General features: G+C 36.9%; 1 protein-coding gene across 1 annotated transcript in view; it reads left to right on the top strand.

Annotated features, from left to right (window-relative positions):
- Positions 1 to 12,058, top strand: part of PKHD1 (PKHD1 ciliary IPT domain containing fibrocystin/polyductin) — a 477,374-nt gene that overhangs the window by 328,946 nt on the left and 136,370 nt on the right. Inside the window, 2 exon segments of the mRNA XM_033217424.1 lie at positions 7,827 to 7,981; positions 9,383 to 9,535. Coding sequence (XP_033073315.1) covers positions 7,827 to 7,981; positions 9,383 to 9,535 — 308 coding nt within the window.

The raw sequence follows: 12,058 nt of genomic DNA, 5'->3' as shown, positions 1-12,058 counted from the left end.
AGACACTAACTGCTAAGGCATTGTTATTGCAATTTTTCGGGTAACACATCATGATGGCTTAGATTAGGATGGCAGTGAGGGAGGAGTAGAGATGTGGCTAAATATATGTTAAAGATGAAAGTGACATGACTTGCTGATGGACTGAATATTGAGGAAAGGAGAAAGAGAAGAGTCAAAGATCACTCTAAAATTTTTGACCCTAAGCAATTGGGTAAGGAACTGTGCCATTTACTGAGAAGGGGAAAACAGGGAGAAGAGCTGGATTATGAGGAAAGTTCTCCCAAATTCTTATTTTTTCTTATTTCTTATCTCATTAAATTTTCAAGAAAATGTGTAAGACATCCAATCTCTTTGTCCTGTTATCCTTTCTTTCTCAAGTGATTGACTTATTTTGTTTTATTTTTTAATTGACGAGTAAAAATTTTATATATTTATGGTGTACAACATGATGTTTTGATACATGTATTACATTGTGGAATGACTAAATCTACGTAATTAACATGTATTATCTCATGTAGTTTTTTTGTGTGGTAATGATACTACACATCCACATTCAGCACTTGAAAAGAATACAATATATTAGTAACAGTAGTCACTATGTTGCACAATAGATGTCTTGAACTTATTCCTTCTATCTAATTGAGATATTGTGTTCTTTTATCAACATCTCTTCAACCTTTGCTTCCCCCCACCACCAACCCAAACCAGCAGCCTCTGGTAACCTGCATTCTATTCTCTGCTTCAAAGAGTTCCACTCTTTCAGATTCTGCATGCAAGTGAGATCATGTGGTATTTCTCTTCTTGGACCTGGATCATTTCAGTTAACATAGCGTCTTCCAGGTTCATCTATGTTGATGCCAATGACCAGATTTTCTTCTTTTTAAAGGTTGAATAGTATTCCAGAGTGTACGTGTATACCACATTTTCTTTATCCATTCATTTGTCGATGGGCACCTAGATTGACTCTATATTTTTGATACTGTGAATAATGTTGCTGTGAACATGGGAATGCAAATATCTCAGACATACTGATTTTGTATCTTTGGAATATATATCTAGAAGATGGATTGCTGGATCATATTCTAGTTTTAATTACTGAGGACCCTTCAAAGTGTTGTCTATAATGGTTGTACTAATTTACATTTCTACTAACAGTATACAAGAGTTCTCTCCTCTCTCCATCCCCACTAACCTTTGTTATCTTTCATTGTTTTGGTAATTTTGACAGATGTGAGGTGTCTGAAGTGATTTATTAATATGGTCTGTTATTTACAAGGAAGAAACTGTGAACTGAAGGAGAAATCATGTCATTTGTTACCTCATCCTTTTCTCCAGGCCCTAAACCTTTAAATTGAATGTCATAATTGATTATATCTATTCTTTATCTCCTATGTTAAATTAATGATGTATTCCTTGTATATATTTTGTTTGGAATACTTCTTTTTTCTTTCCCTTCTGCTACATTCTCATTTCAGCACTTCACACATGGCTCTCTACAACAACTTTTCTACTGGCTCCTTAAGTACCTAATAAGTGAAATAAGAGTATCAGATGCAGTACCCTTGCATCTCCTCCTTGAGTCTATAGCTTCCTACTTATCTTTAAAGATTCCATTACATCCGACACAGGGCTTTACGTCTCCCTGACTCTACAAATTTTCCCATCTTCTGAACGTAAGATGTGATTTTATGATTTGTAATTTTAAGAAAAACATAACACTAAGATGTTTAACATTTGTGTGTCCTGTTCCTCCAAGTGGCTTTTGTAGGGGAGGGATATATTTTTGTTATTGTTGATTTGGTATATTAGTGTCTAGTGCACAGCAGAACATAAAGAAGGGCTCCAATAAATGCCTGCTACATTGACTTGATGTGTATTTTCTGGAAATCAGAACTTACTGAGCTTCTTGGTTCAATGGCATCTTATCTAACAAATGAGAAAATCTTGAATTTATTTTCAAATACTACTATAATTTATTTTGCTCTTTCCTCACACTTGATTATTATAACAACTTAGTTCAAGTATTAGAATATAGAGTTGGTGACCTTATCTATTCATTGGCAGGAGTTCAGGATCACACATGTAACCTCTAAAAGATGATGTTTTTTTCATATGTTAGAGGTCCAATAAACTACTGGGTCATATTCCCAAATTGACTTCTATTTTGATGCTGGTGAAAGGCATATGTTTGGAAGGTAGGTTGGAAATATATTCTGCAATGAAAAAGAGTTTGCACTCTGAGGGCAGCCAGACTAATTCTAGTTATGTAGTTAGCTAAATGTGTAACTTTGAGTAAATTACTCTCTCTGAGCCTCAGTTTTATTTTCTTTAATTATGTAAGTAACAATACATAGCTAATAGAATAGTTGTAAGGATTGAGGGAGTTAATGCATATAAAGTGTTAAGCCCAGTTTCTGGCACAGTGTAAGCCTTAAGACAGGGTAGCTATTGTGGCAGTTGGGACTCTTTAAGTGGAAAGTACAAGTAAAAGTAACCCTTCTTAAGCCATTTTGGAGACAATATCAAGCCCTTCCTCTCCTCCTCTACTTTTTTACTTCTTTATTTCAACCTCATTTTTTTTCTACTGGAGAATAGTTTTCTTCATTCTGTATGGTGCAAGTGAACTCAGATCTATTTGACTTGTCCTAGCTTTACCACCAGTGAGGAGATTACTACTAATTCTCCTCAGTTTCATTCAAAAGTCCAGGGGAAGGATTTTGGTGAATGAATGCAGGTTGGATCATATGCCAAACCTTTGGTGAAGGGTTTGTGGGACTTTAACCTGCAGCTCTCACAACTTACAGTATAGTGGATGAGTGGAGCAGTTCTCAGATAAGGTGTGAGGGATTTTCCAGAATGAAGCAGAGGGGAAGTCAGGTAGACAAATAATTGGTGTCGACTATAGCTCTTATTGTTGTCACTCACCATCTTTACCAGCATCATTATAGAATTTAATTTCTTAACTATGAAGCATAGACTAATACAGTCTGAGAATCCTCATTACATTTTAATGGCACTGATAGAAAAATTTTAAACTGAAGTTACAAAATAAAAAAGACTAAATGTTAGTAGAGTTCAGAAGTCTGTGGCCATCTCTGTTCCTGGGGGTGCAGGTGAGACGGGACATGTTTTGTGATCTGTACCCTCCGAGCCAAAATAGTAGTCACCAGCATCAAAATAGTAGTCAATTTGGGAATAGAACCCAGTAGCTTATTGGACCTCTAACATATGAAAAAAACCATCATCTTTTAGAGGTTACATATGTGATCCTGAACTCCTGCCAATGAATGGATCAGGTCACCAACTCTATATTCTAATACTCGAACTCAATTGTTGTAATAATAGCAACTTAATGGTCAAATGCAGTTATTATTATTAAGATCTCACAAGTGTTAAAAAATTCGTTTAAGTTGTAGGTGTTTACAAGTGAATGTCTTATTCATTTTTGTAAAAACGTTGAAATCAAATTTTGGAGCTTTTTTATTCTCTGTAAATAATAGGTGTTATATTTTTTACTAGTAAATATTATTTTTCTCTGAACTAGGTCAAAAGTTATGCCAAAATAAAGAAACTGTACTGATATTTTGTTTATATTTTCTTAGAGTTATCTTTAAAAAGACTTTCACAGTGATTATTCATCTTTTCCTCTCTCTTCTCATATGGTTTTCATTTAGGTACAATTATGTTGCAAAAAAGTCTTTTAATTTTTTGTTTATTTTTTATTTGAGGTATGTTTTGCTCATAACAACAAGCAACTCTCCCCTCTTCCCTGTAACTCTCAAAGTCATATTAATCAGAAGCATAGAATACAGCTGGGATTTTGAGCCAGTCATTAAACTAAGATTTCTTCATATGACTGGAGGGTAACCATAATGTTTGAAGACTGGAACTGGGAATAGTGGATGTTGGAATTTAAGGAAAACTGACATTTGACTAGCAGAACCAACTAGGCTATTGATTCTGAGACCCCAGTTTCCTCTGAAGTTACCACTGTTGCTATATGGACATAGAAGTGGAAGGGGCAATGCTCCTTTCACATATGTGTGTGGTTCTCATGATATATAGAACCCCAAAGACATCAGGAGTATAGAGGAAAGATACATTTTAATGAACTCACAAGGTTTAGGAAATCAGAACAGAAAAGGTCAGATTAAGTTCATTCATGTTTTTAATATAAAGTTTGAAGTAATACTTTTAATAATTCCTAGAACATTGTAGGTGCTATGGGGTTTAGATAGTGATTTTTTTTCTTTTTTGTTTTCTGTTTTTTCTCTTTCTTTCTTTCTTTCTTTCTTTCCTTCCTTCCTTCCTTCCTTCCTTCCTTCCTTCCTTCCTTCCTTCCTTCTCTTTCTTTCTTTCTCTCTCTCTCTCTGTCTCTCTCCCTTCCCTCCCTCCCTCCCTCCCTCCTTCCTTCCTTCTTCCTCCCTCCCTCCCTCCTCTCTCTCTCTCTCTCTCTCTCTCTCTTTCTTTCTTCTTTCTTTCCTTTCCTTTCCTTTCTTTCTTTCTTTCTTTCTTTCCTTCTTTCTTCTTTCTTCCTTCTTTCTTCTTTCTTTCTTTCTTTCTTCTTTCTTTCTTTCTTTCTTTCCTTCCTTCCTTCCTTCCTTCCTTCCTTCCTTCTTCCTTCTTTCTTCCTTCCTTCCTTCCTTCCTTCCTTTCCTTTCCTTCCTTCTTCCTTCCTTCCTTCCTTCCTTCCTTCCTTCCTTCCTTCCTTCCTTCTTTCTTTCTTTCTTTCTTCTTTCTTTCTTTCTTTCTTTCTTTCTTTCCTTTCTTTCTCTTTTTCTTTTTCTTTTTCTTTTCTCACTCTGTTGCCCAGGCTGCTGGAATGCAGTGGCATGATCATAGCTCACTTCAACCTCAAACTCAGGGGCTTCAGCCACCCTCCCACCTCAGCCTCCCAAGTAGCTGGGACCACAGGTGTATGCCATCATGCCAGGCTAACTTTTTTATTATCTTTTCACTTTTGTAGAGATGGGATCACTATGTTGCCCAGGCTGGTCTCAAACTCCTAGGTTCAAGTGATCTTCCTGCCTCGGCCTCCCAAAGTACTGGAATTATAAGGCAAGAGCCACTATACCTGGCCTTATATAGTCTTATTTTTATTAAATATCAATGAACAATACAAAAGTTGAATGGTCATAGAAGACAAGAGTACAAAATCAGTCACTCACAAGGTAATAAATAGCATTTGTTATGTCAAACTGATGGTGGTACAGAAAGTGGGGAGGCTTCAGGCATTCAGTGGAAAGAGACCTCATTGAAGACTTCTTGAAGGCGTAGTGACCATAGCGACTTGTGTCCATTTTCAAGAATGAGAGACCCGAAGAGCGAAGTAGGGGAGAGTGAACTGATTAATCTAGTTGGAGCAAATGGCTTATGTAAGGAAGTTAGAAAATGAAGCTTTGAGTTTTTAATTTGCATTAGGGTTCACTCAATGTTAAATAGTTTTATGGATTTTTACAAATGTGTAATCATATATATGTACTCCCATAGTATTACACAGAATACTGCCCTAAAAAATCTCATGTGGATGAGTTTTAGTCTCACTTTCACATGAAACTTTTCAGAATATTATAGTGACCTATCATTTGAAGAGCTTTATTCAACAATATAAATAATGATAAAAAGGTTATCTAGGTCAGGGGTCCCCAACCCCCAGGGCCACAGACCAGTACAGGTCTACAGCCTTTCGGGAACCAGGACGCACAGCAGGAGGTGAATGGTGGGTAAGGGAGCAGTACCACCTGAGCTCCACCTCCTGTCTGATCAGGGATCATCAGATTTTTATAAAAATGCAAACTCTATTGTGAACTGTGTATGTGAGGGATCTAGGTTGCATGCTCCTTATGAGAATCTAATGCCTGATGATCTGAAGTAGAACAGTTTCACCCCGAATCCATCTCCCCTGTGGAAAAATTGTCTTCACAAAACTGGTCCCTGGTGCCAAAAAGATTGGGGACTACTGAGTAATACTAACTATGAAGTAAAGGATTAATTTAAATTATACAGCAGATTGAGTTTTTTTTTCCTAACTATAATATACTACCTGATAAGTTAGAAAATTGAGATTTCAGTGAAAATCACTAATAATCCCACCATCCATAGGTAGGCTAACATTTTAACATGCATCTTTCCTCTTTTCTGTGCATGTATTATATTTATTAAAAAATGAAGCATATTATTTCATGTCCTGCTTTTTGAAATCAATACATCATGAGCAAAATTTTTTGTAATTCAGAGCTCATCAACAAGATACTTTAAAAATGGCTATACAGTATTCCATTGTATGGATCATAGACTTCTTAGAATTTCATAGATTATGAAATGTGGGAATACTCTTTTTCTAATACCATTTAGCACCTGAAGAACTAAAAATAACATAGGCAAAGTGAGAGTATTTAGTGGAAAAGGTGCTGGACTTCATTGGTAGTCTTCCTTTGTCCTAATTCAATCAGTGGCTCCAGTTATTTATCTAGTTTTACATTTTGTTATTTAATCTATTTGGAACTTAGTTTCCTTGCCATTCAAAGCTAATGTTGCTTAAATATTCTCTAACTGGGAGTTTTCTAGGAAGTCATAGCAAATCAGGAACAGAGCTAAGACTCTAAATTTCTTCATTAAAGTTGCATCAATTAATAGTAGTCTTTTTTCTTTTCTATGACTCTTTCTCTCTCCAACCTTAGGTATGTAGATATGAATTTATTATAATATTTCATTTATTAGGCTCATATGATTGGCTTATGAATGATTAGGTTTAATTTATGTTTCTTTTGGGGGGCTTAATACTGTATATTAAACATCTGTTAATCCTCCACCCATGCAGTAGACTCTTTAAAGATATGTGCTGGGCAGAATTTAAGTGATGTATTTTAATACAAATGACATATATTTTCCTTATTGTATGTATTTAGCATCTACTATATTGTCTGGTGCATAATATTTGCTCAGTCAATAAAGGTTGAATGATTGAATGCCCTGCACATGGACACTGTTGTCTGAATGAACATTCACTATAGAGGAGACTCTTTATCAAAGCTTGCTAAACTTTGGGCATTAGCTAATGAAGCAGGTAATTACATTTATGGTGTTGAAATTGGTAATGACTATGAAGAGAATAAAACAGTCATATTCAGAGGGAATGCTAGGCGGCAGTGAAAGACTGAACAGAAATTGTATTAAATGTGTGTCTTGAAAAACACCAAAAATGAACACGACCCTCATTACTTCATAATGTGATGAGAGAGAAGAGAGAAGGTACAAATACAGCACTTTTCAGATGAGGATATGAAGCCGAGGAGTGAAGTGACTTCTCAAGGTCACACAGCTAGTAAGTGACACCTCTGTGATTCACACTTGTATTTGTCTCACTATGAAGGTAGAAGTTGTAATGCGTGATGAAAAGTTGTGCAAAATGTCCAAGGTTGTCAAAAAATGGCGTTATATTTCTTCAGAAAATTGGAGAAAAGATCTCTTCTGAAATGCTTTTATTATTGAATCTGTTCCCTAATCCAGAAGGAAGGTTGCTGATGTAGACACGTGTGCTAACCTCTAGAACTTTTATTGTTTTTTATTCCTTTGTTTTATTTCAGGGGTCATGGAATATCTTCACCGTCTCTGTAACATATACATTTTCAAGCCAGAAAACTGACTCCATTAGCTAAATTAAACTGTTTGCAAAAGCCTTTTTTCCACTGTCATGTCTTCTTTCTATTTCAGTTTCTCTGGTGGTATATGTTGGTCGCAGTGGATTTCCTTTTCTTGCTCTGGAGTTAATAGATAACTTGTTCTGCACTGTTAGTATATCCAATGCCATTTTTATGCTGTTACAGAATTATAGTAGAAGATGCAGTGGATTGGCGCCCCCATGACAAAATCGTCCTTAGCTCCTCTTCTTATGAGCCTCATGAAGCAGAGGTCCTCACTGTAAAAGAAGTCAAGGGCCACCATGTGAGGATTCATGAACGGCTCAAACACCGGCACATTGGTAAGGCTTTGGTTTGCTAGTTAAGAGAAGTGAATGAGCCAGGAAGACCATGTTTGGTAACCTGGCTGAGGACCTTGGATCTGATTGCCGTTCAGAGGGGAAGAACAATGCCTTCTTGCTGCCCTAGACTCATGCTACATGGCCTTATCTCTATTCCTTCGTTAATTTTGTTGCTTTATTTTTAAAGAATACTTGGATGTTATATACATACACACATACACATCTCCACACATTTCGCTCCTTATCTATAATGGCAAGTCTGAGAGCAGAAGGGTTAAGAATCTTGTTCAAAAAACTCATGTGCACTGAGTTTACAGTTTATTTCCTGACACATTGAATTACAATCCCTTAGAATATGGTAGTTACTGTAAATAATGATTTCATTTTCCATACTTAGAAATGTGTCCTTCCTGACATGAAGTAAATTTTATGTTTTAACTACTACTATTAGTATTACTGCAAAAAATGAAAGAAAAAGGCCCAGACCTTTTTTTTAATAAAAAAGGTACCAAATATTTTTATATACAATACACAGAATGTACTACACATAAATAATAAGTCACAATAACCTTCCTGATTCAGTCTAATAAATAAATCTAACCCAGGAGATATAGCTAATCATTAATAAACTGTGGAAATAAAGGGGAATGAGAATGTCTTTTTGTCTCTGGTACGTGAGAGTCAAATCCACGGTTTCACCAGGAATGTCTCAAGCTATGTCTAAATCATCGTTCCCAGGAGGATTTCTTTTTTAATAAGCGGCAAAGAAAAAAGAAATCTTCAGCACTGATTTCAGTAAGATGCAAGGTGAAATGCAAATGGTAGACAGTGAAGCAAACTAGCAAGATGCTTAGTTCCCACTGCTGCGGAAGCTGTTCAGGCCATGATGAGTGGAAGATCCACCATGAGAGGGCGCTGCTGCTGCCTGGTGCTGCTTCTTGCTTTCCTTTTACTCTGACACATAGCTGCTTTTGCCCCGTCACTGCCTCAGTTGATCTGGGATTCCTCACTCTCATGAAAGAGGTCCATGGACAATGTACAACCCGACACTGAAGTCTCACGCTGACCTATTTAAGGAAGGAGGTTGGGGACCCCACTAATTGGACAGGTCTGCCCTGACTTCCCTGAACCAGTGACCTGTCCCAGTACCCACAGTTATTAAGGAGAAATGAATTCTTGCTCAAACACTCTGACTCTGATCCCAAAGAGAGACAAGTGAATGGGTTATTTTATTTCTCAGCTGACCTTTGTGGAGAATGCCCGAGGAAAAGCAGACCTTAATGTTGGTAGAACTTCCGAGGGGAAAGGATGTTTTCATTTCTCAGGTTTGCTGGGTCCCCAGCTAGTGATTTTTGAAATAGATTTTTAAAGTTTTTTTTCCCCCAACTTCTATTGCCCCAGGAACTGTCCATGTCACGGAGGATGGCCGACATATTCGTTTGGCTGCTGAGGTTGGACTGTTGACTCGAAATATACAAATTCAGCCTGACGTATCATGTAGGGGGAGACTGTTTGTGGGTCCCTTGAGGAAGTCCAGCAGAGAAGAATTTTCAGGTAAATGAAATGTTAGGTAACTAGGCATTACCAATGGGAGCCTATTCATCTGGGACACCCAGAAATCCCAACTGTGAGAATTTTCATTTATAAAACAAAATGTTCAAATGAGATAGTTCCTTTGTGCTTGGAGAAGCTATGAATTTTCAGTCCTAATCTGTGCTTAATTATCAGTGTGATGTTAAAATAATATACTAGCGATCAGCACATATGCACATTTTACCTCAAAGAAAACATCTTCAGCAGATGTGAAATTTCCTCTGCTTTGAAATTATAGATGATTTAATGACCACTTCAATTTTATCTCTTTCCTGAATTTCTATTACTCTTTCCCAGTAGCATGCTATATCTGATGGCAGGCATCAGTTCATGCTATAAATTAATAGCGTAAATTTAAATAAAAATGATTTCCATATTCTAGACTGCTTTAAGGATCAGTTCAATCTTTCTTGTTTCTTTCAAGGTTTAGCCCTTTTGGAATGCTGCAAAGTTATTTGATTAGGACCTCATTTCTTAAACTTGGGTTCCTTATACATTATTCCAAAGTTCTTTCCTGATCAAACAGTTTGGTTGTCACTATAGCTCAAACTTAGAAAATCCTGGTGTACATGAATATATAAAGTCCTGGGGAAGGCCGAGAATAAAGGATCTAACACTTCCCAAATACATTCGGTATGGGATTCTCTTTGTTGGCACAACTATTTCACCAGTTTTGTAAAGGGCAGTGTTTGAACCTTAAATCAAACATTTAAGATTTCTAGTTAATAGAACAAGCTCTATCTCCATAAACCCTTATCAGTGGTGATTTCCACCCGCTACCCCAGGTGACATTTGGCAATATCTGGAGACATTTTTACTTGTCACAACTTGAGGAAGCTTCTGGCATATATGAGTAGTGCCAAACATCTAGCATGCACAGGACGGCCACCCACAGGAAAGGAGTATCTGGCTCCAAATGTCAATAGTGTTGAGGTTGAGAACCCTGCTCTAGATGATGGAGACAAAGGCTTGGTTCCAATCTTTTAAGAATAGACCATTCTAAGGTTGATGAAGATGGGGAATCAGGAAGGAGAGAGCAAGATAAGGCCCCAGTTAACTGAAACCACAGGCCAAGCTGGAGCATGGTCACAGGAACAGGACAGAAGGCCAGTTCTTACAGCTGAGCACCAAGTCAGAGCAGAACCAGCAGCAAGACTGACCTGATCCTAAACTTCTAACAATGCTGATCCTTACATCATCCCCTGGGGAAGGGAAACTCAAACTCTATTTTGTGCTTCTTATGGACCAGAAACTGTGCTGGTTTTCACACACTGAAAATTTTATCTTATTTAATCCTAAAATCCTCATAAGAGAATTTTATATTCCTATTACAGGAAATAGAGTCTATAGTACAATTGCCTATTTATTTATGTAGCTCCTTCATTAGCTTATAAACTCCTTGAGGTGAGAAATAGGTCTTTCATCTGTTTTCCTAGTGTGGTGACTGCTGTACATTAGGTACTTAATAAATATGAATGAAAAATGTTAATGAAGAGTAAGGAAAGTCATTTCACTAGTAAGTAGTAGATTCAAGCCTGGTTCTTGTTAAATAAACTTTTAATTTTGTAATGATTTTGGATTTACAGAAAAGCTGCAAATGTAGTATAGAGAGATCCTGTATACCTTTCACTCAATTTTCTTCCATTAATAGCTGATATAATACTAGTATATTTATCAAAACAAAGACATTAACATTGGTACATTACCATGAACTAAACTCAAGACATTCTTCAAATTTTACCAGTTTTTTTCTGTTCCAGAATTCAATTCAGGTTTAAACACTGCATTAAGAATGCTTACATTTTTCTATAACATAGTCCAGGGCCTGAATAAGAAGGGCTCAGCAGATGTAGGTCAGAGATGCCAGATATGGGTACTGATTTGTTACAGAGCAGAAAAGCAGGTCAAGACTTTTGAGTCCTACTTTTATATTGGAGGGCTCCATCATTCTTCTCTTCCTGAATAATACCCAGCAAGTTGTACTTAACTTGCTAGAATATTTTTCAGTAGTGATTGAAAAATAGGAAAATAGTTGTGAATAAAATAATTGCTTCATTCAGACTGGACACGGTGACTCATGCCTATAAGCCCAGCACTTTGGGAGGCTGAAGCAGGCAGATCACTTGCAGTCAGGAGTTTGATACCAGCTTGGCCAACATGGTGAAACCCTGTCTCTACTAAAAATATAAAAATTAGCCAAGCATGGTGGCATGCACCTGTAGTCCCAGCTACTTGGGAGGCTGAGGTGGGAGAATCACTTGCACCCTGGAGATGGAGGTTGCAGTGAGCCAAGATTGTGCCACTGCATTCCAGCCTGGGTGACAGAGTGAGACTCTGTCTCAAAAAAAAAAAAACAAAAATTGCTTAATTCTTTATTTAAACGCTCAAGACATTTTTAAGTCTTTACTAATTGATTAATTTTCAGTCATTGTTTAATGTGCACAGAAGTAAAAAGACCTTGTACAGTTTAAAACTATGAATTAA

This window comes from Trachypithecus francoisi, unplaced genomic scaffold, assembly GCF_009764315.1.
Source record: "Trachypithecus francoisi isolate TF-2019V2 unplaced genomic scaffold, Tfra_2.0 Lachesis_group10, whole genome shotgun sequence".
Taxonomy (NCBI): domain Eukaryota; kingdom Metazoa; phylum Chordata; class Mammalia; order Primates; family Cercopithecidae; genus Trachypithecus; species Trachypithecus francoisi.
Note: the sequence above shows the minus strand (reverse complement) of the source record. Positions and strands in the feature narration are given on the sequence as shown.